Source organism: Eretmochelys imbricata, chromosome 4, assembly GCF_965152235.1.
Source record: "Eretmochelys imbricata isolate rEreImb1 chromosome 4, rEreImb1.hap1, whole genome shotgun sequence".
NCBI lineage: Eukaryota > Metazoa > Chordata > Testudines > Cheloniidae > Eretmochelys > Eretmochelys imbricata.
Window position 1 is genome coordinate 42274103 of NC_135575.1, and position 15906 is coordinate 42290008.

General features: G+C 41.2%; 1 protein-coding gene across 1 annotated transcript in view; it reads right to left on the bottom strand.

Moving 5' to 3' along the window:
- Nucleotides 1-15906, bottom strand: part of PDE5A (phosphodiesterase 5A) — a 96389-nt gene that overhangs the window by 57661 nt on the left and 22822 nt on the right. The window contains exons 4-7 of the mRNA XM_077815173.1: nt 6256-6327; nt 4326-4415; nt 3093-3230; nt 1610-1677 (exon numbers count right to left, since the gene is read on the bottom strand). Of these exons, the coding sequence (XP_077671299.1) occupies nt 1610-1677; nt 3093-3230; nt 4326-4415; nt 6256-6327 (368 nt within the window). The remainder of the gene's footprint in view (nt 1-1609; nt 1678-3092; nt 3231-4325; nt 4416-6255; nt 6328-15906) is intronic.

Genomic DNA, 15906 nt, shown 5'->3' on the forward strand with positions numbered 1-15906 from the left:
CTTGTTGTCAAAGGGATCATATTATCTTGTGTATTTGTACAGTGCCTAGCACCTCCATATCTTCTGGCCCAGAACAATCTCAAACCAAGATCTGTTGACACAGTGCAGCCAAGAGGATCTGAGCACCATCATTGCCAGGAGGCGTTGGAGATGGATTGGCCATGTGCTTCGGATGGAAACTGATTCCATCACCAGAGTAGCAATAAGATGGACACCTGAAGGTAAGCAAAAACAACATGGCGAAGAGCTGTGGAAGCCAAGCTGAAAAACCTGGAGCACAGCTGGGGAACCATTGAAAGACTTGCCAGAAACAGACAGGAGTGGAGGAGCTTCGTCACTGCCCTAAACGCCAGAGGCGTAATAGGAACATGATGATGATGATAGCACAGTGGGGTGTAATCTTGATTGAGGTCGCTGGGTACTACTGCAATTTTTTAATAAATAATAATAATAAAATAATAGTAATAATACATGTTTAACCAGTAGGTGCCGCTGTTATACAAAGCCATGTAATCAGAATTAAGGCCTAACCAGAACTCCTAGGGTACTAAATTATTAAGTTTCAGAGTGGTGGCCGTGTTAGTCTGTATCAGCAAAAACAACGAGGAGTCCTTGTCGCACCTTAGAGACTAACAAAAACGATGCGGTGGAATTAAACTGATTTAATATTGGACTTTCCCCCCCAATATGAAAGTCTATATGAAAATATTTTGTTTACGTGAAGTTTTACCTGCAACATTCTAACTTTATTTTCTAGATTATTTTCAGCATTTAAAACCACGCCCAAAAATTTTAGGTTTTTCCTAAGGTTCCGATACCTGCCCTGCTTGAAATGTAAGCTAGCAAGGCATTCCACTAAGTGGCAGGGTAGAAATATTTCTGTAAAGGCTCTATAACTGGAGAATGACATTGTATGCATGCAGGATAGGATGGTACGGTGTATTCTGGCTCACATACTGCTGCTTACTACCAATGACCCTTCTGCTGGTCTCTGCAGAGCAGGACAGGACAAGTAAAAGGTGGCATGGGAAAGCCCTGTATACTCCTCTAGGTTCCCATCCCTTCTAAATCCACAGAAAAAGGCTGCATTAATGTGCCATACTTCCCATTCTGTGCTTAGAGCCACGTTTAGGGGGTTATGGGGGCCATACTCTAGGGGCCATTGAAAGTTGGTTGTGCTGGGTGGTACAATTTTCTGTGTTGCTTTAATTTCTCTTTCTTTCGAAGAAAATACTTGTGATGTTAAAACTGTTATCAAAATCTTAAAACAATTACATTTAAAATGAAGGCTAACAGGCTTTTGGGGAGATAGTTAACAGGAAAAAGGTATAGAGCACACCTTATCCAGGAGTATTTAACTTTGAAAACACTGCATGAAATGAAGAAAATTAAACAAAGCTGCCCTCAGACACAACTGTGTGACCAGCTCTGCTGAGACCAATGGGAACACTGCATGCATATCTCAGGGTAAAAGCCTCCAGCAGATAAGAACGCATTGCCTAATTCTATTTATTGAAGTTATTTGTCATGAAAAGTTAGTAAAAGCAAAGACTCTTCAGTCATTTCCATTTGCCTGTAATGAACAGAAATTCATATCAAGTTATTTTACCTCTTCAGGACATCAGCTGAATCGTCTAATTCCTCAAACTCCATGTGAAACACACTAGAAAATGAATCCTATAAATACAAAAAGGATTCTTATTGGATGGAAACTAGTAATATTCGTAATCCTGATTAACAGTATCAATAGTAATAAGGAGAAAGTCAGCTGCAATTATTTACACAGAGTCTGCCTTAAGGAGGAAAAGAGAGAAATCCTTGTATTTTACACTCCCTACCCCCACCCACCCCATGGCAATTCTGGCCAGAACAGGGAAATATAACCTCCCTGTGTCACTGAAATCCCTTGCATCTCCAGGGAACATTCACCCCAAGTGAGGGCAGGCATGTTCACAAATAGCTCTGGAGCTAACTGTTAGCAAAGAGTCTATTTTAACATTTACAATTCCAGACTAAGAGTGTATTTGCGATCAACCTCAGTCATGTCACTTTGCTTAGATGTAGAGAGTCCCAGGAGCAACAATAAGCCTTAAATGTATTGCTAGATCTCCTTATGGCTTCTTATCACTGTAGTATCTGAGCATTTTGCAAACACCAATGAATTTATCCTCACATACCCCTGTGAGGCAGGGAATTATCATTATCGCCATTGTATAGATGAGAAAGTGAGGCACAGAGAGGAACTGGGCCAGACCTTGGGTTTTGGCTAAATTGCACAGAGCATAGATCAGAGAGAGCGTGTGTGTGTGAGAGTGCATATGCAAATGGGAGCATAGGTCACATAAATCTTTCTTTTGCTTTCCTGTGATGCTAGTACTGCTCTGCAGGGCAGTTTCTCCTGAGCTTTATTCAAGGGATGCTCTAATTTATGTTGGGCTGCAACGGCCACAAAGGGCCCAAAGTGAAGCCAAGGTCTCATTTAGAGCAGGTGGTCTTGGCCACGTCATTCTTCCTCCGGCCAATCCCCTTTTCCCTGCTACACCAGCCACAGAGCGAGTGAGTGATGTAACAGCCCATGTCAGCTCTCTATCATGGGAGAAGTACACTACCCCTGGAGGTGATCCTCTCTGGGATGGTTCAGATGACCTTAGGGACAGATTACACCACCTGGCAGTGCAAAATGGCTGCACCAAACCACAGAATCTGACCCAGAGAGAGGTCATGCCCCGAAGAACTGACATCCAAACTGAAAGGATGTCGTACAAACAGAGGTGAGGAGGCATGAGAATGGGAGAAGAAAATGTTGGAGTGGATCAGTGATGGAAGGCTAGTAAAAGGAGTGTGGACAGAAGGAATCTGCTACTGTGAGCAAAAGAGTACACTGCAACCATTGTCTTTCTGTCTTCCCTCTTCTTTATAGTGGAGGCCTGATTCTCCAGTTCCTTGCACTTACGTAGTAATTTAAATTGTGCAAAGTGGGTGCAAAATGTGACCAAATCAAAATGGAGGAAGGAAATAGAGAAGCTGACCCAAGGGGCCTCTAAAGAATGAGAGCACTACTCCCTTTAAACTAAGTCACACTTGATACTCACAGTGCAATCTTCATCTACTATGAAAATGGTGCACCTCTGCACCTGCATGAAGGAAATTATAGTTGCAGCTATCTTCTTCAAAATTACTTCCAAACATTGTTGCTCTTCAAAAATCAAGCTAGCAAGATCAAGAAGCACCTAGACAAAAAGAAACCCTTTGTGAAAATTCTAATAACTATAATTATATTTATTACCCTCTTGGATTTTTTTCCCAGTCTGATAACTTTGGTCACCTGAATACATTTTAATTTAAGTTTCTGCAGAGCAACAGGCTATGTCAGATGTCATTAATGGCATCCATTGTGAACACCTTTTATGAGAGAGGCAAAGAGTGTAGCTAGCTAGATACAGTATCTAACTATAGCCTGATAGACTTAGGAGATGCTGCTGGGAGAATTCTCAACCAGCCAGATATGGCCAGATTATATCACCTGTTCCCCACTCACATGGCACAAAGGGTATGGAACCAGGTGTGAGAATCTAGCCCGACACGTTTATTGATCTGTAAACTCAAGGAACAAGTTTGAAATTTTACCCTACTGGAAAGCTTTGGAACAGTTTCTGCCCATTTGTTTCTACACGCCTTTTTTCATATTGTGTGTGGTGGATCCAGATTCTTTCCTCAATAAAAAGCAGTGGTATAAATAACTCTTTAACAAAGAGGATGGCTAAAAGATGCATAATTAGAAACACACAGAGAGAGATCAGCTCTGCTTCCCACTGTTACTGCAGATACAGTAAGTGGTTGTCTGTGAGTATAAGGGAGTCTAACAGGCTGAATGAAGATAACTTTCGCAGAAACGCTTGAGCTATACAAGCCTCACACTCTGGAATACATGCAGCAAGACACATTCTGACTTTATGAAGAGCCCAGGTTACTGATGGGGAAGGAATTTATAGGTATTTACGCACAGCCCTCCACAAGGTGCACGGAGTCCAGGAATAACTCTCTAGATGAAGTATTAAAGCAGCATGCTCCCAATTAAATTTTAAGCATTAATTTAAAAAAATCTGAAATGTACTCAATATTTTGCTGCCAGCCCAGTATCCCAGCTGGTACTAGGGTTTTAATAGAGGCACAGGAAGCCCCACAAGGAGACATATAAATAATTAACGTTTGCAAGGAACATCTACCATATGGTGAAAGTCAGAAGCTGTAGATAACAAGCACTAACTACTACCTGCCCATCACAAATGCCACATCCCAGGTTGGAATAAACCTGTTGGACATACCTGATTACGCCTGTTTTCAAGCAGTGATGTCTCATATAGCTGAGCATTGTAAAGAACAATTCCACAAAATGCCAGATAAGCAGCAAAATCCTGAAAAACAGATAATTAAATGTTTCTAACAAGGTTGTATTTTCACATCCAAAATGCCCACTGGATGTGTCTGAAGAACCAGGTTTTTGTTATTTTCTCTTTCCAAGCTTTCAGCTTCAATATTAATGTTTATTTATATCTTTTAATAAAAGTCCATCAAATCATCCTGGCTATGGCCAGAACTCTGGCAGTACAGTTTTGTGGTCAACCTGTAAATACACAGAAAGAAGAAACAATGGTCTTCGGTATGTGCCTTATTATCTGTGCAACTTATGCAGTAACCCTCCAATCATGGGCAGTAGGTGAACCCCTGCTTTGGGAAGGCTAGCCCACCGACTCCACCCCTTCTGTCCAAGGCCCCCCTCCCTCGCACAACAAAGCCCCCAATCCCCCCCCAACAGGAGAAGCCCTGAGGGTTCCCCCGCAACCAGAGGAGCCCCAACCTCCCCACCCCAGTCACACTGGGCTGAGCTACCGGCCCCCCCACCCCGGCTGAGCCAAGCCACCAGCCCCCAGCCCCTGAAGGCCCTCTCCTGGCTGAGCTGCTGGCCCCCACCACAGCACAGTGATCTTCCACCTTTGTGCAGCCAGTGGCCTGTGCTCCCCAATGCCATGCTGGAGCCTCCACATTTATTTGACAAATAAAATTTGCAGAATTTTGCAGAATTTTAAAATACAGTACGCAGAATTTTTATTTATTTTTTTTTGCACAGAATTTTTTTTTTTTTTGGTGCATAATGCCCTCAGGAGTAATACTCCCAATTAAATTTAAGCATTTGGAAAAAAACAAAACAAAAAACCCTTGATATCTAAACAAAGATATACACACTGCAGTTTTTTTGTTTTCACTTTGTGGTAGTAATTGGTATGTTGAAGGTTATTTTTGAAGGTTATGTATATATATTATACATAACATGTTTTCTTTGGTTAGTCTTGATCTCTTATTGCCATTTCTTCAGGAATCTCCCATCGTTTTTAGAAACCAATGATTGATCTTCATATTTTATACTGGGAGAACTGTATTGGAATAAGAAGCAGCTTTGGAGATCCAACCCAACCAAAATCTCACCATTAAAAACTGAACACACAAAATGAGCATCTAGTATATAAGGAATTAAATATTTTTCAAAGTGGAAATCGAATCTTGCTTAAGTAGCAAAGCCAAGAGCTGTTTCTCTTCAGGAAAGGGATTAATTCTGATGTCCTGCATATGTTCATTATGCATTCCATTGTTACAGGGAAGGAGTAAAGTCTTACTTTGTTATTGCCAAGGCTTAAGTCAACTTCTTCGGCCTGACTTAAGCCTTTTGTGGTGCACCACAGTTTGCATGTTAAATCTGAGAGCATTCTGAAAGTGCCTGCAATGTGACAGTTCAGAATCTATGTGCTTTCTGCACTACTGATTATGTCAGACATGACTGTAATTTATCCAGTGCTTTATTTCTTTCTACAACTAGTGTACACAGAAATTGTTATGTAGTAATTTTAAAAGCTGCTTGGCAAGCTTTAGTTTTAATGTTAAGCTGCTACCGAGTGCCCATTGTGACATTTCTTTGAGATAAGGTGACTTCAACTACTAGCTGTTAAGCCTACACCCCTTTATAATACATTCAGTAAAGCATGGAAACGTGAATCCTAATAGAAGAGAGAAACCAAACTGACTCAAATTAAATTGATTCACATTGACATTTCTGCAATGCCTCAGTTTCATCAAACCATTTTTTACTTATTCAAAGATTAGTGCAGTTTGGATAACTTCAAAATTTCTAGCTGTCATAAAAGAAAACCACTGATACACACACACATTCTTTCTCTCTCTCTCTCTCCACATCCCTTATACCTTTTCATCTTGCTCTGTGAATATCCCACCAATTCCAGATTTCTTATTGATAGCTTGAGCCACGCCAACAACCTAATGCAATGAAAATAAAGAAGAGTTCGGTAACCAGGAGGAGTCTGCCTCTGCACTGTCTGGAAAGCAATATTTACAGAAGATGACAAGCTCTGATTACAGGTACTTTTATACTCAACATTTGGCTAGTTAGAGAGTTGGGTCTATGGTTTTCATGTATTTATTTTTACAAATTACTGACTAGCTCTTTAGTATTGGATGTTCTCAACTGAAAAAAACTGTACTACTGATAAAATGTTTTTACCTACTACTGTTACTGACACCTAAGATTGCTATAATACAAAAAAGAGTGTAGACATTTTCCCCATATTTGCCAGTTTCTTTACTTTGTGCATTTGATGACATTTTCCATACTCAGTCACTCAGTTTCCCCAGTTGTTTGTATGGATCTTTCACACAAGAGAGTGGGACCATCTTTTTATTCTGTGTTTGTACAGCACCTAGCACAATGGGTCCTAGTCCATGACTGGGGCTCGTCTGTGCTACCACAAGACAAATGATGATAATAATAATAAATAATAAAAACATGTTTTTTTAAAAATATGTGATTGACACAAAAATTTGCAGTAGAATTCAGAGGCAGGAACAGTACTCAAAACTACTTTTTAACTTACCTTTGAGGCTGACTAAATATTGTGTTGATGTAGATGATTTAATTGTACTAGACTAGGCCCAGTTCAACAAGATATGTTTGCACCTGCATACCTTAAATATGTGAGTAGTCCCAGTGACTTCAGTGTGACTGCTGAGGTGCTTAAAGATAGGCACATATTGTAGTACCTTGCTGAAGCATGGCCCTAGTCCCTGTGGGACAAATCCTCCCCCTCCTCCTCTGCAGCCATGGAAGGCCTTGAATACAATGGAATCAATGCAGATCTACTACTTGGAGTTGAGATGCTGGTGGTAAATAGCCTGTGTAGGGGGTCTCCACTTTGTGCTTGGTGAGGACCCCTTGTAGGTCAGCACACAAGGAGTTTGTTGAGATGAGCCAGAGATAGGTCTGAGGAAGAGGAGGAGTGTAGATCCATGATTACACACAACCAAGCTATTCCCAGGGAGCAGCAACAGCTATGGGCACTTCTGCAACCACAAGCCTGTAGCAGTGGCCTTGGAGTAACTCTGCTGTTTTTGTGTGGTGAAGCCCCTGTTTCCTGGGGCTGTTGGTAGAGGCTAGGATTTTGTTCTTAGAATCTGAGTGCATTTTCTCCCAATTTGTACCCAAATAATTCGCTAAAGTGGATTTTTTCTTGTCAATGATAAACAAGGAATATAAATATAATACACGTAATATTCTTACCAGATTCACATTTATTCTTCAGACTAAGGGATTTTTTAAACGTTAGGCTTTTCCTAAAAACATACTACACAGGCACCATAACAAAGGTATATTTCCTCTGTTAACACTGTGAATATTGCACTCTGTCCAAATAGCTCACCACCATACTGTCTGCGCACCTCCCAATTAATGGATTACATTCTCATAGCGGCCATGGGAAGTACCCCATTTTGCAGATGGGGAACTGAGGCAGAGGATAGATAAGAGACAGGCCTAAGGTAACAGAGAAAGTCGGTGACTCATCTAGGAATTGAACCCAGGTCGCCTGAGTCTATGTTTGACGCCCTTATTCACTAGAGCTCCGGACATAACAAAACATCTGTAAATTAGGATATTGGTTGTCTTCTCAAAGGCATTAGAATGAACATCCAACTGGCCTCACATAAAGATCCTCTACATATCATATAATCTGCATATATCATGTCACTCCCCAGATAGTAAGAACTCCTTGTTGCTTTAACCAGAAAAATACTTTCTGTTGTAATCTCTGAAATGATTACAGAAATCAACAGACCAGCTGTATTTCCCGCTAGGATGAACTCTTATAAAAGCTTGTTTAACTTCAAGTTACTTTAAATTCCTAACTGAATCTTTTTTGTATACAAAACCGTTCTGGGGGAACTTCTGATTTCAAGTTTCCTGACATAACGCTCTCTCTATGGTGAGATTAAAACTTTATTTCTTAGAATACAGAAAATAATCCTCCAGAAGAGGTCAATTAAGATCTGAATTTCTCATATTTTTGGGACCTACTGGAGAGAAGAAATTCAGCCAAAAAAGTGACCTTTTGATGCAGTGTGCTTATTTAGATAAAAGGTGCAGAATGAACCTGGAAGAGCAATATGTTTGCTCAAAACATGGTGGAAATTTACTTGCTAAGTAATTCGACAAGCCACAGCGTGCCTCCTGCGGGGGTGCTGAATGCTCTCACCTCCCACTGAGCAACTTCCAGGGCATGTTCAGACACTCTTTGACTAACAGCATTCTGTAGGCAGCACTAAAGCTGAAGAAAATCAAATTGATTTCTAAATGCTAATACAATTTTTATCTATTAATACAGGTAGCAAGTGAAGACTGCATGATGTGTTTCTCACAGTATGGGTCAATGCAGGAATATCCCACTTGAACAGACTACCTCAAAGGAAGGGTAAAATAAAAGGAACAGTAGTTTAGTTTTGCAGTCATCTGCCTCTATGGGATACTTGTTGGATTAGATCCATAATCTGGCACAGCTCTGCTGTGAGCCTGAGGCTGGCAAAGGTGGAAGGATGACACCCTCTATCCCCCATCCTGAAGCCTGTGCCAGGGAAATTCTCAGAGAGAGGCTAAATTGGGTTTTTGGCTGCTTTGAAGCAACAGACTAGCAGCAACTTCAGCAGACACTGAAGTGGCCAGGATCTGATCTATTATTTCTTACCGTGCCCAAGAGTTTGAGGGCCTAATTTTCCAATGTAGCTGCACTTCCAGGATAACAAAATTTAATCATGGAGACCTTTTACACATACAATTGACATATCAAGGCTCAAATTTCTGTTTGGTCTTGGGCAGGAACCCCACTCCCCCTCCCACATACACACATACTTTTGAACAGAAGATGGGGATTCAAAAGGCTGAGGGAGGGAAAATTCAACACTGTGCATTCAAAAATTTCTGACTTAATTCCATTTACCAACCTATAAATCACTTAATGGATTATACCCAAAGGAAACTCAGATACAATCCCCATCTTAAAATTTAGAAATTCACTTTGAGTTTTAATCTTCTGGCCAAGGCCCAATGCCTACCCCCAGCCCAGATTTTGTAATGGCTCCCCCTCTGGTTTTATTTGCTTCTCTTTATTTGTTCCCCACTCTGTATGTATCCTCTGATCATATAAAGCTGTTTCTCAGCCGCTGCAGCAAGCTGCACATGGGTTCTCTAATCCTTCCTATCCACCAAAAATCCATCTGGCCAGCAACTGGCTAAACTACTCACACAGATGAGGGTGGAAATGAGACCACTGCTTAGCACTGACTCCAGCTCTCTACTGAAGGGCGTGATTCTGCTGCCTGGGCAGAAATTAAATTGCAGGGCTGCTCTGAAGCTTGGTCCTCAATTTGCGACCAATTTAGAGCCCGGCCTTTCAGATGAAGGACATGGACATCCTTTTTAGAAACTGGGGTCTGTGACAGAAGCCAACAAAAACAAAGGATTTTAAACACAGACTTTCACTGGAGCAAATCTGAGGATAGAGAATATTTGTCCAAAGAAATTATTCACTTGGACAGTATTTATCTGTGCTCCCCTTGCAATTATTACAACTATCTGTGTGCTGACAAAGAGTGTTTCATCCCACAAACTAGCTTAGCTTCTTCTTGAACCTACACTTATTATTGTGCTTATGAGCTCATGATCTTTTGCCACATGAAAGATGTCAGTGTCATAAGATTTAATGGCAGGCTCCATTAGGAAGGAAAGATGGGTTCTGAAGATAAACAGTGGGGTTTTTCCTGATTTACCCTGTAAATGAGAGGAGAATCAAGCCCAAACGCTGTTCTACTTAATGCTTCTGCCATTCCATTTAAAAAAAGTCCTTTGATTCATATTATATTTATTACTATTATGAACAATATGAATATAGATCTATGTATCTTTCCTATATCCTTTTACTCTCCCCATATTTTACATGCTACTGTAATCAATCGGTCTCTCTCATAGAGTACCTATTAGACAGATAAGGTTGGAATCTGAGTCCTTAGCTGGTATAAGTTGGCATAGATCCACTGCCTTCAAGGCAGCTATGCCAGTTGACACCAACCAAGAATTGTGACCTAAAAGGGCTGGCAAAAGTAAAATTTGCTCTGGCCTTTTCTATACAAGAACACTTTATAACTGTAAATCAACATTGAGACAGCTCTATCAGTGAGAGCAAATTTAACAAGAGTGGAAGCTGAAGAGTAGGATAAGATCCAGGAACTTTATCACTGTTTCAAATCCTATTCAGAGACATGCTAAAAGCAGCTGGGTCACATTTGCCCTACCTTTCCATTGCTACTTACAGTGGAGCTGCACTGGTGGCAAATTATGATGATGTAACTCACCAGTGTAGAAGGAACCCAAGTTATTTAGCATGAGAATCTGAAAAGTTACATAGTGAGAAGCACTACGGTTTATTTGAAACTATGCTTTTAATTCAATTCAGAATTTTTGGCACATTTGCAGCAAGTCATGGCCATGCTCTAGAGAAACGGCATTATTTGTGACCCTAGCAGCATAAAGTCCAGTGAACGGTTAAAACAACAGTATTTTCCATCCTGCTTTTAGTACAGACAACATAAAAAGAACTTTGCTGTGCATGTGTCTGAATAATTGTGTTTAACTGTTATTCATTAAAGTTATAACTGTTAAGCAAGTACTTAAGGAGGATGGAAAAACAGTTTTCTCTTAATGGGAGAGAAGATAATTTAAAGTCTTTCACATGAGTCTTCCCAAAATATCAGTGTCACAGATCAGGTCATTGTTTTGCAAGATGGGCCACTACCAGCTATTCAGAAACTGCTGAATTGGAATTCATTTGCAAATTGGATACTATTAATTTAGGCTTAAATAGAGACTGGGAGCGGCTAAGTCATTATGCAAGGTAGCCTATTTCCCCTTGTTTTTTTCTACCCCCCCCCCCCACCGATGTTCTGGTTAAACTTGGATTTATGCTGGAAATGGCCCACCCCGATTATCATGCACATTGTAAGGAGAGTGGTCAGTTTGGATGAGCTATTGCCAGCAGGAGAGTGAGTTTGTGTGTGTATGAGGGTGTGGGGGGGTGAGAAAACCTGTATTTGTGCTGGAAATGGCCCACCTTGATTATCATGCACATTGTAGGGAGAGTGGTCGCTTTGGATGAGCTATTACCAGCAGGAGAGTCAGTTTGTGTGTGTGGTTTTTGGAGGGGGGGGGTGGGGGGGGGTGAGAAAACCTGGATTTGTGCTGGAAATGGCCCACCTTGATTATCATACACATTTTAAAGAGAGTGGTCACTTTGGATGGGCTATTATCAGCAGGAGAGTGAGTTTGTGGGGGGGGGGGGGGGGCGGAGGGTGAGAAAACCTGGATTTGTGCTGGAAATGGCCCAACTTGATGATGATCACTTTAGATAAGCTAAAAGAAAAGGAGTACTTGTGGCACCTTAGAGACTAACCAATTTATTTGAGCATGAGCTTTCGTGAGCTACAGCTCACTTCATCGGATGCATACCGTGGAAACTGCAGCAGACTTTATATACCTCCTCCCACCCCACTGTCCTGCTGGTAATAGCTTATCTAAAGTGATCATCAAGTTGGGCCATTTCCAACACAAATCCAGGTTTTCTCACCCTCCACCCCCCCCACACAAATTCACTCTCCTGCTGGTGATAGCCCATCCAAAGTGACCACTCTCCCTACAATGTGCATGATAATCAAGGCGGGCCATTTCCAGCACAAATCCAGGTTTTCTCACCCCCCCCCCCCACCCCCATACACACACAAACTCACTCTCCTGCTGGTAATAGCTCATCCAAACTGACCACTCTCCAAGTTTAAATCCAAGTTAAACCAGAACATCTGGGGGGGGGGGGTAGGAAAAAACAAGGGGAAATAGGCTATACCAGCAGGAGAGTGGGGTGGGAGGAGGTATTGTTTCATGGTCTCTGTGTATATAATGTCTTCTGCAGTTTCCACAGTATGCATCCAATGAAGTGAGCTGTAGCTCACGAAAGCTCATGCTCAAATAAATTGGTTAGTCTCTAAGGTGCCACAAGTACTCCTTTTCTTTTTGCGAATACAGACTAACATGGCTGTTACTCTGATACCAGCTATAGACTAAAAAATGTCCATTTTAAATAAATACTTTATTGTGAGGACCATGCGGTTCAATTCTCCATACAGCAAACTCTCATTGACTTCAATGGGAACAGGAATGTGCATATGATTTATACAAGGGGTTGCCAACCCTCCAGGATTGTTCTGGAGTCTCCAGGAATTAAAAGATTAATCTTTAATTAAAGATTATGTCATGTGATGAAATCTCCAGGAATATATCCAACCAAAATTGGCAACCCTATTTATACACTATGAACGGTGCCTCTTATCCTATGAGCATTCACACTGCCGTACTGAGGTGCAGCTTTCCTTAAGTACAGCTGCAGCCTCTGAACAGTAAGTACATTGTCTAGCCCCCTCACATGCTCTTGAGGTAACCTATAGGCACACTGGCTGATGCTCAGGTCTTTATTCACACCACTGGCCTTGTATTTTTATTAGCTTTGAACCACAGGAGCTAAGACAATTTTAATGAGCTCACAGGCTCTCTGAGGCATCCGAAAGGTGAGCACTTTTATCCTGTGTAAACACCTTTCCTCTATGAAAGGAAAGCTTGTGGTGCTTAAAGAGCCATGAGGAAACAGTAAAAGGACTATGTTAGCATATACTAAAAAGACCATTTAGTCTCTCCTCATTAGCACTGCAGATTTCTTTTACCAAGAGAAAGATGCATACCAAGAGAACTTGCGCTCTTTTAGATCCCTGTAAAGCCCTTCATTAATAGGTGTTTAAAAAAAGAAAAAGGACTAAAATGGTTAGAAATTCATGGCTTTTCTTATGATGATAAAAATTCGATGTGGATAACAAACCTTAGCAATTTTTGGTTCAGTGACACTATAAATGTTTAAAGATGTTTTAGAGGTGCTTGCCATTTCTACATACAAGATAAACGGATTGTGACCTCACTGACAACAGTACAAATTCCAACAAACTGTACTGATTTCTGTGAGATTTGGCCCAGTGACAATAATGAGAAAAAAAAATTCAGGTGGACAAGCTATTGAGCCAAACTATGGGAAATGTTCTTACAGGCAGCCAATTAGGAAGAGACATATAAAACTCCAGAGGAACTGTTCCAGTCTCTGGAGTAATTAGGTAATTAGGACAAATGTGCTTCACATGCCAGCACACAGGTCATGAAGATTATAGGATCTGTATTTTAGAGCTTAGTATAAAACCAAAACACCTCAAAAAATTTTCTTGCAAGCAAATCATAAATGAAAATAGGTCAGATCTTCAGCTGGTGTAATTTGGTTTAGCTCCATTGACTTCAAAAGGAGCTAGGCTAGTTTACACCTGATGGAAATCTGGCCCCAAAGTGATTGTGACAATGATACTGGATATACTGCAAAAAGATCTGCTCTAGAAATTATTTTGGAAAGTTCTATGCCACCTGTTATACAAGAGGCCAGACTAGATTATCACAATGATCCCTTCTGGATTTGAAATCTATGAACCTATGAACACAAAAATGTGGGAAGCCTGCCTGAATTGCATGTATATTGGAGGAGTGGAATCCACACTGCACCAAGCAAAGGATCTACATATTTGGGTTCTATAGAATTCCTCTAATGCTCTCTGTAAGCCCTGAAGGATGCTGCAAACACTAACAATCCACACACACTCAAGCACTTTTTAGCTGATGAAGACTCTGCATTGGTGTTAAAGAATCAGCAATAAGAAGAAAACATGTTTTATTAGACAATGTCTTGTTCCTTAGGCCCAATATTTTACCTTCCTTAATTCTTTAATAAGCAGGTGATGTGTGAACTGGGTTGAAAGCTGAATAGTTTAGCAACAGAACCCAAGTTAGCTATTTTTCGTTTTCTCGTTACTCTCGTAATGTGCCCACAAAAATGTCCTGTATACTTCTTGTATTCTCAGAGCCCAAGTAGTGAGGATTTAGATGGGGTTTAGAAAGAGCGGGGATGGGGGAATGACAGGCAGAAGTGGGCAGGGAAGAATTTAGGACTGGAAGCTCAGAGACACAGGGAGGGTTAAGGACTGAAATACAGGCAATCTACCTACATCAGGAGACCTCTAATTTATGACAGGCACTCTATGGTTGCCAATGGGCTGCAATGCTGAGTGTTAGTTATTTCCTTTTTCAGCCCCAGCACAGCCCTTATGCTGTGGTGGTGAGGGAGGGAAGCAGAGTACTGCATGTTCCAACCTTATGCAGCTCCTATATAAGGGGAATTGTCCCCCAGGCTATTGCAGCCCCTTCACACATCAGGATCAGAATCTGGCCCAGAGAGAGAGGGAAAGGGAGTGTGAGAGGGAGTGAGTGAGTGAGTGTGTGTGTGTGTCAGGGAGGAGGGAACCTAAGGTTCTGATCCAGATATCAATGAAGTCAATGGAAATACTCCCATTGGATCACAGGCTACATGTTTTGGTAGTGTCTTTCCAGTATATAGGAGACAACCGAACAACACAAATGCAACTTCACAACTGACAGTAATTCAGCAGGCTCCCTTGTCACCAGTCACAGAAGGGAGACCAAGAAATAAATGGGAATAACCGCCCTTCATATTCATTTCCTCCCACCAAAGCATAGCTGACAGTGTGGGGAAGCTTCTATTGTTGCTACTTGTTCAGTAGATAGAAGGCTTTTGGCTCCAGGAACGTCAGTTATCCCCTTTCATAAGGCCTAAAGGGAAAGAGAGAGAGAGAGAGAGAGAGAAAGAGAGAGAGAATTCCTTTAATTGTCAGAGGCCACCACAGTCACTAAGTGTTGAAATGGATTGCTGACTTCTATCTCTATCAGTGGCAGTGCACCCCCTCAGGATTTCATGGAACACAGCAGACATTTCTTCAGTGCTGATGGCTGCGTTCTGAATTTTATTTTATCTGGATGGCTTCTTGCTGCATTTTTGTACACTCCACTCTCAGGCCTAATTCTGTGAAAGCTACTTCAAAGAGAGTCAGTGCCCTTTTTCACAGTCACTTCCTTTTCACTGACTTTAAGAACATTCTTTTGCTTCCTGAGAAGATTTAATGATTCAATAACGCCAACACCAGAAGAAAGATGATTCACTAAACCAAATAATGGTGACAGGAGGAGGAAATTCAACACTATCTGGCTTAAAAACAAGGGACTCAACTGATATGAAATTATGGCCTATGTGATTTTAGGTTTATTCTGCTTCCTCATCCCTGCAGAGGCTGAGCATGATTCATGGCCACAAAAGTATGCAGTCCTGCTCAGATATTTATTTACAGACTCTAGCTTTTAACTAACAACACTTTCATTTCTAATGCTCTTCACCATAATGTTAGCCTTAGCTAACCGTTGGAGTGTCAAAATGTACAGGTGCTCATTAGGCAACGTCAACATCAAGGCATAAGCATAAGTCAACTATGTCTACATTGTGGGAGGAGGGTAAGAACCACCTTCCCAGGCTGACT